Here is a 21,688-nt window from a genome sequence, read left to right as displayed (position 1 = left end):
TTGCCATGAAATGGGGGAAATGGCTTTGGCAGATAATGATTTGGTTTCAGCTGTGTGGCCAATACAGAGTAATGATTTAGAAACAATCTTGTGATCATGATGAGAAACTCTAACGTTGTACAGGAAAAACCATATGGAGAGTAAAGGAGTTCTAAAAACAATTGAGCACCTACGGAGTACAACAGTTGCAATGTCTCTCTTTTAGAAATAAACCACCCAAGGCAGATTTGTTTGCGTACGATACAATCATAAAAATTGACAGTATAATGTAAATGTTTGTTGTTGTGGTTTTCAGTCCTGAAACTGGTTTGATGCAGCTCTCCATGCTACTCTATCCTGTGCAAGCTTCTTCATCTCCCAGTACTTACTGCAACCTACATCCTTCTGAATCTGCTTAGTGTATTCATCTCTTGGTCTTTCTCTACGATTTTTACCCTCCACGCTGCCCTCCAATGCTAAATTTGTGATCCCTTGATGCCTCAGAATATGTCCTACCAACTGGTCCCTTCTTCTTGTCAAGTTGTGCCACAAACTCCTCTTCTCCCCAATTCTATTCAATACCTCCTCATTAGTTATGTGATCTACCCATGTAATCTTCAGCATTCTTCTGTAGCACCACATTTCAAAAGCTTCTATTCTCTTCTTGTCCAAACTATTTATCGTCCATGTTTCACTTCCGTACATGGCTACGCTCCATACAAATACTTTCGGAAACAACTTCCTGATACTTAAATCTATACTCGATGTTAACAAATTTCTCTTCTTCAGAAACGCTTTCCTTGCCATTGCCAGTCTACATTTTATATCCTCTCTACTTCGACCATCATCAGTTATTTTGCTCCCCAAATAGCAAAGCTCCTTTACTACTTTAAGTGTCTCATTTCCTAATCTAATTCCCTCAGCATCACCAGACTTAATTCGACTACATTCCATTATCCGCATTTTGCTTTTGTTGATGTTCATCTTATATCCTCCTTTCAATGTAAATGGATAGATAAAAAAATCTACTTACCAAGCAGTGGCAGGGGTCACCCAGAAATCCAGGTCACGGGAGACTTACCGGACGGGATGAGGAGGCGAGACTGATCGTTGGAAACTGCACTGGATGAGATTTGGAAACCTGAGAGCTTACATATGGAAGACAGGTAATATGCAAGACAGAGATTACTACTAAAACGTCATGCACGAGTTAATAAGAGTGAAAAGCTAAGAGCATTGTATGTAACAGAGGTAGGAGGGGGTGGCGAATAGTAGACAGGTCAGAAAATGAAAGATGTAGAAAACTAAAATGGTGTGAGGATAGGGGTAGTTAATGTGAAGAAATTCTGAGACAGAAGGAAGTAACAAATTGAGGCCAGGTGGGTAGCGAGAACAAAGGACATATAGCACTAGTTCCCACCTGTGTAGTTCTGAGAAACTGGTGTCTGGGGCAAGAATCCAGATGGCATGTGTGGTGAAACAGGTATTGAGGTCATGACTGTCATGTTGTAGAGCATGCTCTGAAGTAGGATATTGTGTGTTGCCAGTATACACCTTTTGCCTATGCCCATTCATCCTGACTGATAACTGGGTGGTAGTCATGCCGATGTAGAAGGCCGAACAGTGTTTACATAAAAGTTGGTATATGACTTGTCGTTTCACAGGTGGCTCTCCCTTTGATAGTATATGTTTTGAAACTTCCTGGCAGATTAAAACTGTGTGCCGGACCGAGGCTCGAACTCGGGACCTTTGCCTTTCGCGGGCAAGTGCTCTACCAACTGAGCACCCCAAGCACGACTCACGCTCCCTCCTCGCAGCTTTACTTCTGTCTGGAGTATATGTTTTGCCATTACAAGGCTGGAATAGGTGGTGGTTGGAGGGTGCATAGGGCAAGTCTTGAAGCCGGGCAGTCACACGGGTAGGAGCCAAAAGGTTGAGAGATGGGGTGCAGATGTAGTGTAAGATCTGATAAGGACACTGCAGAGATTTGGAGGGTGACAAAAAACTGTTCTAGGTGTGGTGGGCAAAATCTCAGACAGAATGGATCTCACTTCAGGGCATGATTTTAGGAAGTCATGGCCTTGTTGAAGTAGCTGATTGAAATATTAATTGTATACAATTCTCTTAGCTTTTCAGTCTTATTAACTCGTGTGTGATGTTTTAGTAGTAATCCCTGTCTTGCATATTATCTGTCTTCCACCTTTAAGCTCTCAGGTTTTCAAATCTCATGCAGTGCAGTCCCCAACAATCAGTCTCTGCTTCTCATCCCATCCGGTAAGTCCCACGTGACCCGGTGTTCTGGGTGACTTTTCAGAACTGTACCCCATTCCCTAAACCTCTCCACTCCTTTTCCTTCACCGCCCTTACTTCCTTCCCCTTCAACTCTTCTGCCAGGAGGAGGAGCCACTGACCCTGAAAGCTTGTAAAAGTTAAACCTGTGTGTGTGTGTGTGTGTGTGTGTGTGTGTGTGTGTGTGTGTGTGTGTGTGTGTGTGTGGGCGCGCGCACGCGCCACTTGGTGAGTAGATTTTTTTTTATCTATCCATTTGATTATTTTTGGTATCATAAAAACTGAACGTGCTTACAGCTTTAATTTCTGTATTACAAATGTTTTGAATGGTGTACATAGAAGTGAGAGACTCTCATGTAAACATCTGTTTTTGCAATAAATATGTGAATACAAAATCATAATTGTAATATCTTGTTTCAGTCAGGGTAAGTAATACTTTTTGGTAAATATAGCTAGTAAATAGGCAACAGTGTAATTTCCACTTCATCACTTGAAAACTGTTTTGATTGGCCTGATTTTGATCGTCCAAATGTTTATTTTATTACTTCTCCCTCCACAGTTCTTTCAAATCTTCATCTGGTGGCTTGAATAGACGAATGGATATGTACCTGAAGGAAAGCGAACATGTTCGAAAGTAAGTATTGCTTATTTTTCCATCACAATATGCTGTGAGTACTTTCTTTTCATGTAAGTAAAAATTAAAGATGTACTTTACCATAGTGGCTGTTCTTGGTAATCTGGAGTAGATTTTATGCAAAATTTAACTCTTATTTTATGCAGTGTTTACTTTGAAGCACTGCGACAACAGGAAATTAATCTAGTAATCAGTTTTGAAACATTCATCATTTACAAAAAGAAAATTTTTGTTGACATTTGATGTAAATTGTAGCAGTAACCGAATATTCTGAACATAAACTTATAGTCATGTTAGGTTGAAAGGGCCAGTGGAAGGATGATACGAAGTAGCCAGTACACAAGCTTTTAACTATAGATAGTGCTCTAAAAATACTTCTACAAACTTTGGAAATAAGTTTCTTACACACCAAAACAAAAAAAAAAAAAAAAAAAAAAAAGAAGTCTAGTAAACATGGGCTCTAAAATGCATACCTTACAAACAGTGAGCACTTGGTCAGTAGAAGAGATGTATCTCACAGTAACGAAGATAAAAAAGTGCTCATAGCTGTGCATTTTAGAGCCCATATTTACTGAACATTGTTTCTGGTTTTGGTGTAAGGAATCTGTCCCCAAAGTTTGTACGGTAGTTTCGAAGTGCCCTGGATATGTATTTATATACATATCCAGGAAAATACAAAAGTCCTCACATTGTGTGGATGGCCCATCCTTCACTTTCTGTGATTTCCTCATATTGACAATATTGTTACAGGTGTATGACATATTATTACATTTATTTGCTAAGTTAGTGTGGATTTCAGCAGAAACATTAAATCTTGTTTATCATTACAGATGGATGTGTCTTATACTGAGAGGTCTAGATTAACATGAAAGTTTACAGTTTGGTTGTGAATTGGCAATGAATGTGAATGTGTAGTCTTAGCTGTGGTGACAGATATCCATAAGTGTAGCATGAAGTGTAGATTACATCGGAGGGCAATAACTTTATTACAAGCGGAGCACTCTGTTTGAAGAATGTAAAATATCAATTGCGAGACTGAAGATTAATGTGGGCCATCCTTGGGCTGTGTTCATGAATTTCCTGTCTTTTCTGTCTCTTTCCCAGCAGTCAATGTATTTTTACGCTACACACTTAACGGTTTATGAACTGAAATTGACATCACATCACAAGCTAATATTTATTTTTCCTTTGATAAAAAGGAAATTCTAAGGTCAATAAGCTCAAAGGTAATTATTACACCATAATCGTAATTTCCTTGAATGCTCATGCCAGACATTAAGTGTTTGGAAAGAGGATACAGGAAAAAAACAGGGGAGACATTTCTAAAGCAAACAATGTAGAAGAAGATATAATTCTTTCTTAAACATGTTCCTACAGAACTTTGAATCTTGTTGTCCTCTCAGATAAATAAGTGTAAAATTGAATCAAAACAAAGATAAGGATGGATAACTTCTCTCATTAAAGTATCTTGCCCTAGGAAGAGACAGCATGCCCTAATTTATAGGACAAGCTATAGACAAGAACTGAAATGCCCGTTACCATTTAGTATTTTAAAATTCTCAGTCTCTTATAAAAAATGTCAGACTTGGCCCTATTCTCGATAAATAAAACACACCAAGAATAAAACTAGAACAATCTGGACATTATTGAAACATCCTGGCGGATTAAAATTGTGCCAGACTGAGACTGAAACTTGGATCTTTGCTTTTGATGGACAAGTGCTCAACTGACTGAGCTACCCAAGCACAGCTCACAACATGACCTCACAGTTCTACTTCTGCCAGTACCTCATACTTCTCTCTGCCTGTCATTTAAATGAGGATTATCACCAGCAGAGAAATGCTGCATCACAGCACAAAAAATGCAACTATGTTCCTGTTTCTTTCAAAGACTGATTGAAAAGTGGGGTACCAGCTTCCTCATTCTACTTCCCTTAACACCTTGAAAACTTTCCCAAAACTTTTGGCCTGCAAACATATTTGCACTTCTTTAACATGCAACTCACCTCAAACTCCCCTAAATGTAACTCATTCACACTCTCTAGTTCATCATTTGAAGTCGCTCATAACTGACCATTCCCAGTTGCCCTTTCTCACTCACTCATTCTGCCTGACTCATTGACATCATCTCTTTGTGTCTGTCTGTCACTGTCTGCTGTGTCACAGCCACAGTCTCCTTTGTTCTGTCCCCCTGCTACAGTCTCACTGTCACGATCTCCCTCTTGCTCTATCTTACTGCTAATATCTCATTCCTTCCTTCCTACTGCTGCTGTCTCTTCTCATTGTCATTATCCATTTCTTCTTCATTGTCATTGTCATATAATTTATCTTTCATTATAACTGGCTCTCACCCACTTCCTCTTTCTCCTTGTCTTTATTCCTTCTCCTGCTAGCACTGTCTCCTTCACTCTTTTCCTAGCACTGTTGTGTCATTGTCAACAGTGTTCCACTGCCATTCTATCACATTGCCATTCTCATCTTTGCTCTTTCCTTACCACACCCACTGTCTACTGTCTTCTTGTATTTATTACTTTTCCATTTCTTTGCCGCTGTGTTCTTCTCACTCTGTACAAGAACGCACAAATATGTTTGCATGCCAAAATTATTGGAAAATTTTTGAAACGTGCTGAGGAAGGTAGGAGGGAGCACTGGTACCCCACTTTTCAGTCAGTCTTTTAAATAAAAAGGAACATATTCACATTTTTTGCGCTCCGATAGGAGCATTTTCTGCTGCAGCAGGGCATGTGATTTGTATGAAAAGAAATGTACTGGTTAGTAAAATTTAGATTGTTTATTTATGTAAAATTGAAATAACGGAAAACTACTTTTATGCCTCAGACTGGATCTTATACACACAAAAATTTTGAATGTGCTTCAGTACTACAATGTGTGGCTCCTAGATCATAACAGGGATGCTTTACAGCATATCATGTCACTTTATGAACTACATTTTCATCTCACACTGGATTTTACATGCATATTTTGTGTACAAGCAGGGTAAATTGGAACCTCTGTTTCTCAAAAATTGAAAGGGATATGAAGAAAATTTTTAAGGTTGTTCAAGATCAAGATCTAAGGAATACATATCTTAAAAACTTCAGCCATTCACTATGCATAGCCATCTCAGAATCCAGAGCTGGATTTTGGTACCCAAAAAACAAGTTTTTGGGATGTTTCTCAATAACAGATAAAGATTTTTTGGAAACTGGGAAATGGCTCCTCTAGATAAACACCTAGAGAACATACCATTGAAATTTGAGCAATTTGTTGTGATTATTTATTATTTATTATTTAGATTTTCGCCTTGTACTGTATTTTTTGCATAGAATTAGGGTAGCTTTGTGCCTCAGTATTTTGCAAATGGATAAAGATATTGAGAAAATTTTCAAGGTTGTTCAAGATTTGAATCTTTGAAATATATCTAAAAATTTCAGCCATTTGCTGTGCACAACTGACTCTAAGTACTCCGTAGGGTTTTGGCCTGTTGGTGACAGCAAAAAAAATAAATAAATAAAAATAAATCCTTTTGTGGGTTATTCTGAGGAATTGCCCATGAACTAAAAGTGCCTCACTAAGTGCCATCAAGACCACCGTAGACAACATCAAATGCAAAACGACCTAAACAGGGGGAAGTGCGTAGTACTTGTACTTTAATCCTGTAGTATAGGATAGTGACACTAAGACTATCCTTTTGTTGGGTATATGAATGGTTATACGAAAAACTCGACCCTGCTATCTCATCACCAATAGAACCCGAGTTATGAGGACCAGAAAATACCATTTGTATGTGTGGCATTTTGAAACATATTAGGTACACATCCTGCCCCATACATATCGATGTACACATTTCACTAGCTTCCTTGGATACCATTTCTTATTAAATGACAACAGACCTGTCATAACATTGGTGTAAAATGGCTGTTGGCGAGTAACGTCTGGCCACACTTTTGGCAAAAGCAGTGTACAGCGCACACACAGGAGTGCCACTGTGCAATTTTCGGCAGAGGGAGTTTGAATATGGCACCATCTATCTGCAAATTATTGTGTATGCGCAATTTCCGCACCTGCACATTCATCGCGCGCATGTTCTAGAAACAGGGTGTCGATGTGCGGATACCATCAGTTGTACTGAGCCACCAGCAAGGTTGAACCACCTGAAGATGTTGGACAGTTGCTCTGAGGAAATATTGTGGAATTTACACAAACTGATCTGGTGACAAACCCATGAAGGAGACTATTTACAACATATCTGCCAGGAAAGCTTGATGAGTCACATCTGGTACCTTTACGGGGAGGAGATGGCAAAGAATGTATGTGAGTTTGACAAGTTACGTTGCAAGAGAGGTAGATTGTTAAGCAGCCCTCAGTTTTACTAAGATGCCACGACAAGCAAACCATCCCTATGTTTGCTAAATTTAAACAGTTATAAATTCTGCAGCTGCCATTAGAATTAAACGATGGGCGAGTGCGGCACTTGTGAGAGAAAGGATCTACATCTACATTTACATTTATTCTCCGCAAGCCACCCAACGGTGTGTGGCGGAGGGCACTTTACGTCCCTTTCCTGTTCCAGTCGCATATGGTTCGCGGGAAGAACGACTGTCTGAAAGCCTCCGTGCGCGCTCTAATCTCTCTAATTTTACATTCGTGATCTCCTCGGGAGGTATAAGTAGGAGGAAGCAATATATTCGATACCTCATCCAGAAACGCACCCTCTCGAAACCTGGCGAGCAAGCTACACCGCGATGCAGAGCGCCTCTCTTGTAGAGTCTGCCAATTGAGTTTGTTAAACATCTCCGTAATGCTATCACGGTTACCAAATAACCCTGTGACGAAACGCGCCACTCTTCTTTGGATCTTCTCTATCTCCTCCGTCAACCCGATCTGGTACGGATCCCACACTGATGAGCAATACTCAAGTATAGGTCGAACGAGTGTTTTGTAAGCCACCTCCTTTGTTTATGGACTACATTTTCTAAGGACTCTCCCAATGAATCTCAACCTGGTACCCGCCTTACCAACAATTAATTTGATATGATCATTCCACTTCAAATCGTTCTGCACGCATACTCCCAGATATTTTACAGTAGTTACTGCTACCAGTGTTTGTTCCGCTATCATATACTCATACAATAAAGGATCCTTCTTTCTATGTATTCGCAATACATTACATTTGTCTATGTTAAGGGTCAGTTGCCACTCCCTGCACCAAGTGCCTATCCGCTGCAGATCTTCGTGCATTTCGCTACAATTTTCTAATGCTGCAACTTCTCTGTATACTACAGCATCATCCGTGAAAAGCCGCAAGGGACTTCCAACACTATCTACTAGGTCATTTATATATATTGTGAAAAGCAATGGTCCCATAACACTCCCCTGTGGCACGCCAGAGGTTACTTTAACGTCTGTAGACATCTCTCCATTGACAACAACATGCTGTGTTCTGTTTGCTAAAAACTCTTCAATCCAGCCACACAGCTGGTCTGATATTCCGTAGGCTCTTACTTTGTTTATCAGGCGACAGTGCGGAACTGTATCGAACGCCTTCCGGAAGTCAAGAAAATAGCATCTACCTGGGAGCCTGTATCTAATATTTTCTGGGTTTCATGAACAAATAAAGCGAGTTGGGTCTCACACGATCACTGTTTTTGGAATCCATGTTGATTCCTACATAGTAGATTCTGGGTTTCCAAAAACGACATGATACTCGAGCAAAAATCATGTTCTAAAATTCTACAACAGATCGACGTCAGAGATATAGGACTATAGTTTTGCGCATCTGCTCGACGACCCTTCTTGAAGACTGGGACTACCTGTGCTCTTTTCCAATCATTTGGAACCTTCCGTTCCTCTAGAGACTTGCGGTACACGGCTGTTAGAAGGGGGGCAAGTTCTTTCACGTACTCTTTGTAGAATCGAATTGGTATCCCGTCAGGTCCAGCGGACTCTCCTCTGTTGAGTGATTCCAGTTGCTTTTCTATTCCTTGGACACTTATTTCGATGTCAGCCATTTTTTTGTTTGTGCGAGGATTTAGAGAAGGAACTGCAGTGCGGTCTTCCTTTGTGAAACAGCTTTGGAAAAAGGTGTTTAGTATTTCAGCTTTACGCGTGTCATCCTCTGTTTCAATGCCATCATCATCCTGGAGTGTCTGGATATGCTGTTTCGAGCCACTTACTGATTTAACGTAAGACCAGAACTTCCTAGGATTTTCTGTCAAGTCGGTACATAGAATTTTACTTTCGAATTCACTGAACGTTTCACACATAGCCCTCCTTACGCTAACTTTGACATCGTTTAGCTTCTGTTTGTCTGAGAGGTTTTGGCTGCGTTTAAACTTAGAGTGAAGCTCTCTTTGCTTTCGCAGTAGTTTCCTAACTTTGCTGTTGTACCACGGTGGGTTTTTCCCGTCCCTCACAGTTTTACTCGGCACGTACCTGTCTAAAACACATTTTACGATTGCCTTGAACTTTTTCGATAAACACTCAACATTGTCAGTGTCGGAACAGAAATTTTCGTTTTGATCTGTTAGGTAGTCTGAAATCAGCCTTCTATTACTCTTGCTAAACAGATAAACCTTCCTCCCTTTTTTTATATTCCTACTAACTTCCATATTCAGGGATGCTGCAATGGCTTTATGATCACTGATTCCCTGTTCTGTACACACAGAATCGAAAAGTTCGGGTCTGTTTGTTATCAGTAGATCCAAGATGTTATCTCCACGAGTCGGTTCTCTGTTTAATTGCTCGAGGTAATTTTCGGATAGTGCACTCAGTATAATGTCACTCGATGCTCTGTCCCTACCACCCGTCCTAAACATATGAGTGTCCCAGTCTATATCTGGTAAATTGAAATCTCCACCTAAGACTATAACATGCTGAGAAAATTTATGTGAAATGTATTCCAAATTTTCTCTCAGTTGTTCTGCCACTAATGCTGCTGAGTCGGGAGGTCGGTAAAAGGAGCCAATTACTAACCTAGCTCGGTTGTTGAGTGTAACTTCCACCCATAATAATTCACAGGAACTATCTACTTCTACTTCACTACAGGATAAGCTACTACTAACAGCGACGAACACTCCACCACCGGTTGCATGCAATCTATCCTTTCTAAACACCGTCTGTACCTTTGTAAAAATTTTGGGCAGAATTTATCTCTGGCTTCAGCCAGCTTTCTGTACCTATAACGATTTCAGCTTCGGTGCTTTCTATCAGCGCTTGAAGTTCCGGTACTTTACCAACGCAGCTTCGACAGTTTACAATTACAATACCGATTGCTGCTTGGTCCCCGCATGTCCTGACTTTGCCCCGCACCCGTTGAGGCTGTTGCCCGTTCTGTACTTGCCCAAGGCCATCTAACCTAAAAAACCGCCCAGCCCACGTCACACAACCCCTGCTACCCGTGTAGCCGCTTGTTGCATGTAGTGGACTCCTGACCTATCCAGCGGAACCCGAAACCCCACCACCCTATGGCGCAAGTCAAGGAATCTGCAGCAGATGGTCGCAGAACCGTCTCAGCCTCTGATTCAGACCCTCCACTCGGCTCTGTACCAAAGGTCCGCAGTCAGTCCTGTCGACGATGCTGCAGATGGTGAGCTCTGCTTTCATCACGCTAGCGAGACTGGCAGTCTTCACCAAATCAGATAGCCGCCGGAAGCCAGAGAGGATTTCCTCGGATCCATAGCGACGCACATCATTGGTGCCGACATGAGCGACCACCTGCAGATGGGTGCACCCTGTACCCTTCATTCTGGAAGGACCCTTTCCACATCTGGAATGACTCCCCCCAGTATGCACACGGAGTGCACATTGGTTTTCTTCCCCTCTCTTGCTGCCATATCCCTAAGGGGCCCCATTACGCTCCTGACGTTGGAGCACCCGACTACCAGTAAGCCCACCCTCTGCGACCGCCCGGATCTTGCAGACTGAGGGGCAACCTCTGGAACAGGACAAGCAGCCATGTCAGGCCGAAGATCAGTATCAGCCTGAAACAGAGCCTGAAACCGGTTCGTCAGACAAACTGGAGAGGCCTTCCGTTCAGCCCTCCGGAATGTCTTTCGCCCCCTGCCACACCTTGAGACGACCTCCCACTCTACCACAGGTGAGGCATCAGCCTCAATGCGGGCAGTATCCCGGGCAACCATAGTCGTAGTCCGATCGGGGGATCCGTGGGACGAGCTGGCCATCCCCAACAAACCCCCATCCGGAACCCCACAGTGATGCCCATTGGCAACAGCCTCAAGCTGTGTGACCGAAGCCAACACTGCCTGAAGCTGGGAGCGAAGGGATGCCAACTCAGCCTGCATCTGAACACAGCAGTTGCAGTCCCTATCCATGCTAAAAACTGTTGTGCAAAGAAAGTCTGAACTAATCTACAGAGAGCGCAAACCAATCGACACAAAATTTAAACGGTTATTAAAATACAAGATTGCCTAATTAATGCAGTAATGCTGCTATTTGCGCACTGCTGACACTGCTCGGCGGCGGAAGGAGACTACGCGATTTTACACTATTCAGGTACTAAAACGCGATGCTACAACTCTCAAATACTATAATACGCCCAAAATTTATGAATTAAACAATTCAAGTACCAAACACACGCAAATAAAGTAAGAATTAAACTATGTAACAAACGAGTGAGCTAGGAGTATACGACTTGCTGCTGCAGCTGCTTATCCAACGGCGGCAGGGAGCTCTATACACGTCAGGAATTGCTCTTGGTGTCCAAACAATTACTATCACTCCAACTGAAGATTTCGGAAAACCTTTCAGCGGTATCCTGGAGCTGAGTAGACAGCGCAACTTGGGCGCTGGCTGACTGGACTGACAAGCTAAGGTTCATCAAATGACTAAATATGGTTGACTCGAAGCCCGAATGCAAGAAGACTTGCCAAGAAGACGTAACGTGTTTGATCTCCTGGAGAAGACTTTGGACGATGCTGCAGTATTGGTGTTTGCACCTACACCAGGGACCATTTCCATCCAAGATGTGATTCGTGGAATGGAGTAGGCTGTTTCAAAACTTCCTAAAGATGCTGCCAAAGAGATTAGGCATGATACATGCCACATCTTGACTCAAGCTTCATCTAAGATGTCCAACTTTAACATCACCTCAGCTGAAAGAAATGCTTTATGAGAATTGAGAGAAGATCAAGACATCGTCATCTTACCTGCTGACAAAGTAAATGCTACTGTGCTTCTCTCATGCACAGAATGTAACAGCAATACATACAAACTGCTCGACAATCCTGCGTATAGTAAATTAAAAAGTGATCAGACAGGTAGGATCCAAGAAAGACTGTGGAACTCATCAGGAAGAGCTCAATTCCAGTGAAAGTCTTTAAGGGTTTGCGTCAACAGGCTGCAGTTCCTCCTAGACTCTATGGCCTACCCAAGATCCATAAGAATGGGGCGCCTCTCCATCCCATTGTAAGTAACATAGGAGCATCTACTTATTTTGTTGCCAAATACGTGACATCACTATTGGGACCGTTCATAGGCAAGTGTGACCATCACATTCACATCTCTGAAGATCTCAAAGGTCATGTGAAAACTCTTAGATGGCAGTCGTCAGATCTCCTAGTAAGTTTCGATGTTGTGTCTTTATTTACAAAGATATCCTTGCAGGACTCTTTGGAGCTCATTAGCAACAAGTTTGAGGAGGACATAGTTATTTAAACACGTGCTTACTTCAACATACTTCTTATTTAATGATCAATATTTTGAACAAGTGGACGGTGTTGCCATGGGAAGCCCTCTGTCTCCTGCAGTGGCCAATTATTTTATGGACGACTTAGAAGAAAAATCACTACAGTCAGCCATTCTCAAACCCTCTTGTTTTTTGTGGTATGGGGATGATACATGTGTGGTGTGGCCACATGGACTTCATACTCTACCTACATTTCTTCAGCATCTGAATTTGCTCCATCTGAGTATAAACTTCACAATGGAAGTGGAAAAAGATGGTACTTTATCTTCTCTTGATGTTTTGGTATGAAGGAAAGCAGATGGAACCTTGGGACACAGCGTGTAACGCAAGCCAACGGATACAGATCTATATCTTCAGGCCACAAGCTGCCTTCATCCTGCACAATGTGGTAGTGCATTACGTATGTTAGTTCATAGAGCACATCTGCTATCTGATCCTGAAAGCCTGTCAAGTGAAATACAATATTTGAAGACAGTGTTCCGACAAAACAGTTATTCTGAGAGACAGATACGTAATGTATTCAGGCCCAGGCGAGTTCAATCTATGGAGCGGAATGAAGATAGGAAGACGTCCACCACTTTGGCCTTTTTGCTGTATTTTGGTGCCACGTCATCAAGAATCGGAAGAGCTCTCGTAAGATATGGAATTAAGTGTGTTTTTCAACCATTTGCAAAACTGAGAATGCTATTGGGTTCTGTTAAGGATGACCTTGGCCTGAGGAAATGTTGGGTGTACAACATTCCTTGTCAGTGTGGGGAAGCATATATAGGTCAGACATGCCATACAGTACAAGAATGCTGCTATGATCATCAACGTCATACATATCTTCGTCAACCGGAAAAGTTGGCCATTGTGGAACACTGTCTGAGTGCAGGACATTGGATGATTTATGAAAAAACGGCAGTTTTACCCCCGGCATCATCTTTCTGGGAATGCATCATTGTAATATCCATACAGCTGATAATCTCATCAACAAGGATGCAGGATTTCAGCTGAGGACAGCCTGGAACCCTACATTGGCTGCTGTTAAATTACAACATGAAAAGCAAGATTATTCGATAACAGACCCGTCATAACGTTGGTCTAGTACAGCTGTTGGTTAGTAACATCTGGCCACACTGTTGGCAAACGCAGCGTACAGTGCACGTGCAGGAGAGCCACTTTGCGATTTTCGGCAGAGAGAGTTTGAATATGGCACCATCTATCTGCAAATTATTTCATATGCGAGATTTCCACACCTGCACATTCATCATGCGCATGTTCTAGAAACGGGGCGTCGATGTGCAGATACTGTCAGTCGTACCTAGCCGCCAGCAAGGTTGAACCACCTGAAGATGCCGGACAGTTGCTCTGAGGAAATATTGTGGAATTTGCACAAAGTGATCTGGCGGAAAACCCTTGAAGACTATTTACAATATATCCGCTGGGAAAGCATGAAGAGTCACAAAACAATGGGTTGTCAGAATGTGGAAGGAGATTGTGAATACAGTACTAGTAGTTGCGCCATGAGAACGCTCTCCACAACAACTCCCTGCCTGTCTAGTAGTTCTTGGTCAAGCACAACTTGACAGTGTTGACCCAACCTCCCCCCCCCCCCCCCATGTTTCTCAACAGTTTTCAACAGAATATTTCCTGTGTCTGAGAATGAAGACTAGCCTGAATCCAAAATACTGTGAATAAAACAATCTTTTCTTATTCTTTACTACCATTTTCAATAAAGACTTATTCGGCTAACTTGCATTGGTTTGTTTTGTAGCCAATTATCACACTGTAATTTTACCTGATTTGTTGCTCTCCAGTTTTTGGAATTGTGTGGATGTTTCTTGAAGTGCCATCATTATAAATATGTTATTGACTACCTTCCAAGGGTACTGGTGGATGCTGACACACTTACAATTCTTGCAGCCAAATTCATGACTGTTAATACAGAAAGTACCTGTATCCCATTAGGTTTCATTATAACAAACTACTTACTCCCCCCCCCCCCCTCCCTCTGACCTCTGCCCCCTCCTCATACACACTATGTGATCAAAAGTATCCGGACATCCCCAAAAACATAGATTTTTCATATTAGGTATATTGTGCTGCCACTTACATATCAGCAACCTCAGTAGTCGTTAGACATCAGAATGGGGTGCTCCGCTGAACTCACAGACTTCGAACTTGGTCAGGTGATGGGGTGTCACTTGTGTCATGCATCTGTACGTGAAATTTTCACACTCCTAAACATCCCTAGGTCCACTGTTCCCGATGTGATACTGAAGTGGAAATGTGAAGGGACATGTACAGCACAAAAGCATACAGGCCGACCTTGTCTGTTGGCTGACAAGAGAGCGCCGACAGTTGAAGAGGGTCATAATATGTGATATTCAGGCATCTATCCAGACCATTACACAAGAATTCCAAACTGCATCAGGGTCCACTGAAGGTACTTTGACAGTTAGGCAGGAGGTGAGAATACTTGGATTTCAAGGTCTAGCGGCTGCTCATAAGCCACACATCATGCCTGTAAATGCCAAACAATGACTCACTTAGTGTAAGCAGTGTAAACATTGGACAATCAAACAGTGAAAAAACGTTGTGTGGAGTGACGAATCATCATACCCAATGTGGCGATCTGATGGCAGGGTGTGGGTATTGCGAATTCCCAGTGGTGTTATAGTGTGGTGGTGTTTTTCATGGAGGGGGATTGCATCCCTTGTTATCTTGTGTGGCACTATCATAGCACACGCTTACATTGATGTTTTAAGTACCTTCTTGCTTCCCACTGTTGAAGAGCAATTCGGGGATGGCAATCACATCTTTTAACATGATCGAGCACCTGTTCATAATGCACTGCCTGTGGTGGAGTGGTTACATGACAATAACATCCCCATAATGGACTGGCCTGCATAGTGTCCTGATCTAAATCCTATAGAACACCTTTGGGATGTATTGGAATGCCAACCTCTCCTCAGTGCAGCACTCCATGAAGAATGGGCTGCCATTCCCCAAGTAACCTTCCACCACCTGATCAAACATATGCGTGTGAGAGTGGAATCTGTCATCAAGGCTAAGGGTGGGCCAACACCATATTGAATTCCAGCATTATCGATGGAGAGCACCACGATCTTGTAAGTCATTTTCAGCCAGGTGTTCAGATACTTTTGATCACATAGTGTATGTTGAATTGAATTTTTTTTACCAAAGTGCTTTCTGTTTGGAGATACCTACACAGAAAAAAATGTATAACAAAGTTGAAAACTTTCACATTTGTGATTTCTTTTTTATTTATTTCATTTTATGGTGTACATTGAATGAGTTATTTAACTTTATATTGAATGTTTTCAAATTCCTGATGACCCAGTACTATTACATTTTGTCGGATGTCTGTCTGTTGATCATAGTTTGTAGTCTGTTCTATTTTTGTCATAGTGAAATGTATAGTACTGTCAGTAGACACACACAAAAAGTACACACACTATCCTACCTTCTGCAACTATTATTCCTTCCTCACGGGGGAGAGGAGTATAGGTTTGGGAAGGTTAAAAAGGAAGGGCATGTCACTCAGAGTCCAGGATGAGAGGTGCCCATTAGAGAACAGAAATGAGTTCTGTACAAGTGTACTTACTTTAAATTCACCAGCGGATCCTACATTGTTTCTGTACACTCAGAGACTAGACTCACAAGTCTCCATCGCTGCCTGTTTAACTGAAAACTCATGACTTGAGTCTGTTGTTGGTTACAAATGGACTATACCGGCAAAGATAGGAGAGCAAGTATTCGAGTTTGCAGGTGTAACTGAGGGCTTGCCACATTGCCGCTACGTGGGTAGTATTGGGCATGATGATTACTACAATTACTATATGTCAATATAAATTATATCTGTGTGTGTATGTGTGTGCATGTGTATATAAATATGAATAAAAAATTTTCAAAGACTGCTGTAAATTTATCTTAATATTTAATTTCTATTCAGAAAATGTATAACAATTATGTTGACATACATACACTTTCGGCACATTGGTGAGTTTGTGAGAACAGTGTGGGAAACAATAATGAATTGTTTTCTCTAAATGATGATTAATTATTGAAATTTACAGCAGGTTTTGAGAAAGTTACAGTAGTGATTGGTGAGCTCCACACTTTGCTATTATTCGAAAAAAGCAAGTTGCCATGCTGAAAAGAATACACAAATAGCACACTTTTTGGTCGCAGCGACATAACAGAGATGTTGCTCTGGGCCCAGTTTTTGTTTGATAGAGCATATATGTTTTCTTGTGGTGAAGGTGGAATAAATAAGAATGCAATCAGTTTGTTTGCATTGCATGAACTGTGAATGTTTTTAATCTGTAGCATGGACTATAGCATCAAACATTGTAGTGAATGGAGCACATGTACAACTGTATACTACATGACTTAATTTTCATTTTGCGTCATCTCCACAGTCTCAAAAAACACAGCTTCATTAGGGCCATCTGACCCTGAAAATCAGTCGTACTAAATCATGAGTAGCCCTGTACTTCTACATGCTTTGGTAAGAGAGAAATAGTCAATGAGTAGGAATTGACTGCAGCACCACCATTCTCAGACTCGTCATACTCGTGGAACTACAGCAGGAAGCAAGCAAGCAAGCGAGTGTTATTGTACTGATGTAACAGTGGCACCTGGATTTCTGGTGTGTGCAGTCCTCCACATTAGACTTGTACTCACTCCATTTCTGATCGCTATTGTCCACTTGTGAAATCTTCTATTGTAAATGTAGGTCTCTTTTACATTCCATGATGTCTGTAATCCAGTTAGTGTTGCTCTTAGTTTTCCATAATTTCTCCACTATTCTCGTAAGGCCTTTTTTATTGTTTGTATTCTTTGTCATACAGTGTACTTTTATCAGTTTGTTAATTCTGTATTGCCACATAGGTTTCGTGTTGAGCTTAAATTTTATGATTCCATCTACATATATAAATTTACCTATGATTTTCATTTTCTGTTCTTCTACTGCGTTTTTGTTTATTATTGGTCAGCTGACAAATTTTTTGTTCTTCAAAGGATATTCTGTGGCCAATTTCCTGTACTATTTAACTTGTTGTTGGGCTTCCTGAATTTGTTGGACAGGAAAACAAGACGATAATTGAAACCCAGGCAATTTAAATTTATGCTGTAAGAATGTACAGTTTTGTTGCAGTAATTTTGAATACAATGTTCTTGAGCTTCCAGTCTATTCAAGTGGTTAAAAATGCCTCTATCTTCTGACCAAGTACTCCTTGGCCACTGTCATGTGAAGTGTCTGCTGATGAGCTGCGGATACACTCTTATTTACACTAGCTGCTGGCTGTGACATTAGTTGTGCCTACAGCATCACCATACATGGGCATACATTGACACCATGTTCAGTGCACCCACTTCAACCATGCGATTGCTGGATCCCACACTGTGGTGAGCTGTAACCTGTAATCTTTAATAAGAGAGCTTTCAATGGTTTTTATTTCAATAGCTTCTTTAATTACACTGTCCCAGAAGCCATTAGTATGAGAGCACACTCAACTAAACTAGATTTTTCAAGGTACCATAGCCAGTAAACTACAAATAATATAAATTTATACCCATAAAAATAAATCAGTGGGTGAATTCTGTCAGAAGTTGTTACTTCAAGTAGCAGGGTAGTAAGTGATGACAGGATGGATCAGTTCAGTGGTTCTATGGACTAAGGAATCTACCACGGCAACAATGCCAACGTGCAGCATGTTGAGGAGCCAACGGTCGGCTGCTGTACTGCAAAAAAATGATGCGTGTCGGTGTCGACAGCAGTGCATCAGGGCCAGAGAGCATGTATTGGTTCCACCTGCTGTATTTATTTCTTCGTTTGTTGTCCCCAGTGTCGATGTGCTGTGTTGCTACACTGGCTGAAAAACGGGTTGTGGATTCCGACACTGACTACTGTAAATAATGTACCCGACAGGTGCACAGTTGATTTCACAGTACTTTAATTTCACTGTTCACAACCCCCGCAATAATACAGTTATATGGCCAGTGCACTATTGTTTCACTTTCGATGTGCCTCGTTAATAGTTTGCAGGGAACCTCCACATACTGCTACAGTAGTTTACTATTGAACATCTAAGAGCAGTAAAAACCTAACCACAAAGTTCACAGTTTTTGAAGAATAGAAATGTACATATGGAGCAGACATTGTCAGTGTTTTAACACACGGTCTATTGGTGTAACACTTATTTTACTGTTAAGTTTATGCATTGTTGTCGTTCTAAGCAGCACAGGTTTCTCGTCTGAAACTCGGCTCTGGACTGACTGTCTCATGACCAGAAACTGGCCCTTGTATATCACCACAATAATAGGTGCTGAAACTGCACATTGTTTGAAGTTTAATTTTCAGAAATTACAATTACAACTTAACTCATTAAATTAACTGAATACATTGAAAAATTCCGTCTTTGAACATTTTCATCTACTGCAAGATTTAGGCCATATTATTTGTTTAAATGATGTAACTAACATATATAGTTATGCAATCAATACTTTTTACAAAACTGTTAATTACTGTGGAATTAATGAAGGGCTGGTTTTGCTAACATGTTTTCAAATAGAGATAAATAGATACTTTAAGACTACAAGCATTTCGTCTTCCAAATGTTTATAATTAGTACGGAATTTATATTTGTTTGTAAGTCAATAATAGAATTTCAGTTACGAAACAATTACTGATTCTGCCCTATATCAAAAGATAGTAACAAGGAATAGTCAAAATAAATCAGAAAATCAATCACATACCTAACACTAAGCGCAAAAATCAGATCTGGTGTTACATTCTTTAAAACTGAGGGCCAACATTTCTCTTTTATGGAAATGCAGATTATATTCATGTATGTTAATGGTAAATTGTTAAAAGTGGAAAAACGAATTTAAGGAGGCAGATGGCAAAACAGGAGGGGAATTAAAATTATCCCTACTTGCTTCATCACAAGTGTCCTCAGAAGGAGGTATAGTGTATTAATGTTTTCAGGTGAGGAATTTTTCAGTTGTTATCACGGAGAAAGAAAACTGGTGTTCTACAGATCAGAGCATAGAATGTCAGATCCCTTAATTGGGAAGGTAGGTTAGAAAATTTAAAAAGGAAAATGGACGGGTTAAAGTTATAGTGGGAATTAGTGAAGTTCGGTGGCAGGAGGAACAAGGCTTCTGGTCAGGTGAATACAGGGTTATAAATACAAAATCAAATAAGGGTAATGCCGGAGTAGGTTTAATAATAAATAAAAATAAAAAAAAAAACAGGAGTGCAGGTAAGCTACTACAAACAACATAGTGAACGCATTATTGTGGCAAAGATAAGACACAAAGCCCACGCCTACCACAGTAGTACAAGTTTATATGCCAACTAGCTCTGCAGATGATGAAGAGAATCATGAAATGTATGATGAGATAAAAGAAATTATTCAGATAGTGAAGGGAGACGAAAATTTAATAGTCATGGGTGACTGGAGTTCGATAGTAGGAAAAGGAAGGAAATGTAGTAGGTGAATATGGAATGGGGGTAAGAAATGAAAGAGGAATCTGCCTGGTAGAACTTTGCACAGAGCACAACTTAACCATAGCTAACACTTGGTTCAAGAATCATGAAAGAAGGTTGTATACAAGGAAGAGGCCTGGAGATACTGAAGGTTTCAGATAGATTATATAATGGTAAGACAGAGATTTAGGAACCAGGATTTAAATTGTAAGACATTTCCAGAGGCAGATGTGGATTCTGACCACAATCTATTGGTTATGAACTGTAGATTAAAACTGAAGAAACTGCAAAAAGTTGGGAATTTAAGGAGATGGGACCTGGATAAACTGACTAAACCAGAGGTTGTAGAGAGTTTCAGGGAGAGCATAAGGGAACGATTGACAGGAATGGGGGAAAGAAATACAATAAAAGAAGAGTGGGTAGCTTTGAAGGATGAATGTCATGCATCCATCCTCTGAGAAACTGCTGCTCGTCTGGAACAAAGTGTTTTGGCAGTGCATTGGGTGTGTACAGAATGGTTCACAAAAGGCCGTAGAACATGACAAGGTGGGTCAGGTCACACCACGCAGACCATCCCCCGAGAAGATCAATGCCAAATCCTAAAGGCATTGGAGGACAGATCAGCATCCTCCTCAGCTCTGGCGCAACATTGGAACAGTGTAACACATCATACATCATCAGGGTTGAGTCTGTTGCCATGTATTATGGCATGGGTTACGTGCACGTCATCCCATTCTCCGCCTAACTTTGATGAATGTACAGAAACATGCTACATGGCAATGGTGCATGGAACGATTCCACTGTGGACAGGAATGGCATCAGATAGCAGTTTTGTATGAATCCAGGTTCAGTTTGTTTGAAAATGATGGCCACATTTTGATTCACCACAGAAAAGACAAGTGGTATCACTGTGACTCATTCGCTTGAGGTAAACAGTGCCAATTCGAGGCTTTATTGTTGTGGGAGTTCTTTTGGGTACAGGGCACTGTGACCAGTATGACCTATGTGAATAACATCCTGCAACCTGTGGCCATACCCTTTCTGCACAACACCCCAGATGCGATTTTTCAGTAAGCTAGTGATGACTGACCACATGTTGCTCACAAACATGTGCCTTCTTGGTGTTACAGAATGTCCGTTTTTTGCCCTGGCCCGCGAGATCACCAGACTTGTCACCAGTCGAAAATTTTTAGGATATGGTCAAACAATGGGTGCATGCCACATGGATGGCTATACTACAGGGCACCATTCGTGCCTTACATGCATCAATGCCCGCGTGCATTAAACAAGTTATCAAGGCCTATGGTGGATCTTTGCCTACTAGGCAACTGGACACATGTTGAACCAAGGTGACAAGAATGTACAGAATTGCAAGTGGTAAGCAGCAACACTACCTGCAGAAATTTCCACAAATTTCTGCATCCTACCATAATGCCAGTTCATGCAGCTGGCTGTTATGTGATTTTATTTCAGGGATTATAAAATAAAGTCCAAAGCACATATTAGGTGGCCAAGGCAGCTAGTGAAGATTGATGTGAACAAACAAGGAAATGAACATTTTGCAGTTTGTAATCAGCCTC

General features: G+C 41.1%; 1 protein-coding gene across 1 annotated transcript in view; it reads left to right on the top strand.

The window, feature by feature from the left end:
- The window catches only part of LOC126418593 (Golgi SNAP receptor complex member 1), a 50,770-nt gene that overhangs the window by 25,383 nt on the left and 3,699 nt on the right, over positions 1–21,688 (top strand). Inside the window, exon 5 of the mRNA XM_050085426.1 lies at positions 2,828–2,902. Within this exon, the coding sequence (XP_049941383.1) occupies positions 2,828–2,902 (75 nt within the window). The remainder of the gene's footprint in view (positions 1–2,827; positions 2,903–21,688) is intronic.

This window comes from Schistocerca serialis, chromosome 9 (assembly GCF_023864345.2).
Source record: "Schistocerca serialis cubense isolate TAMUIC-IGC-003099 chromosome 9, iqSchSeri2.2, whole genome shotgun sequence".
NCBI classification, from domain to species: Eukaryota; Metazoa; Arthropoda; class Insecta; order Orthoptera; family Acrididae; genus Schistocerca; species Schistocerca serialis.
This window is presented reverse-complemented; position numbering and strand designations above follow the sequence as displayed.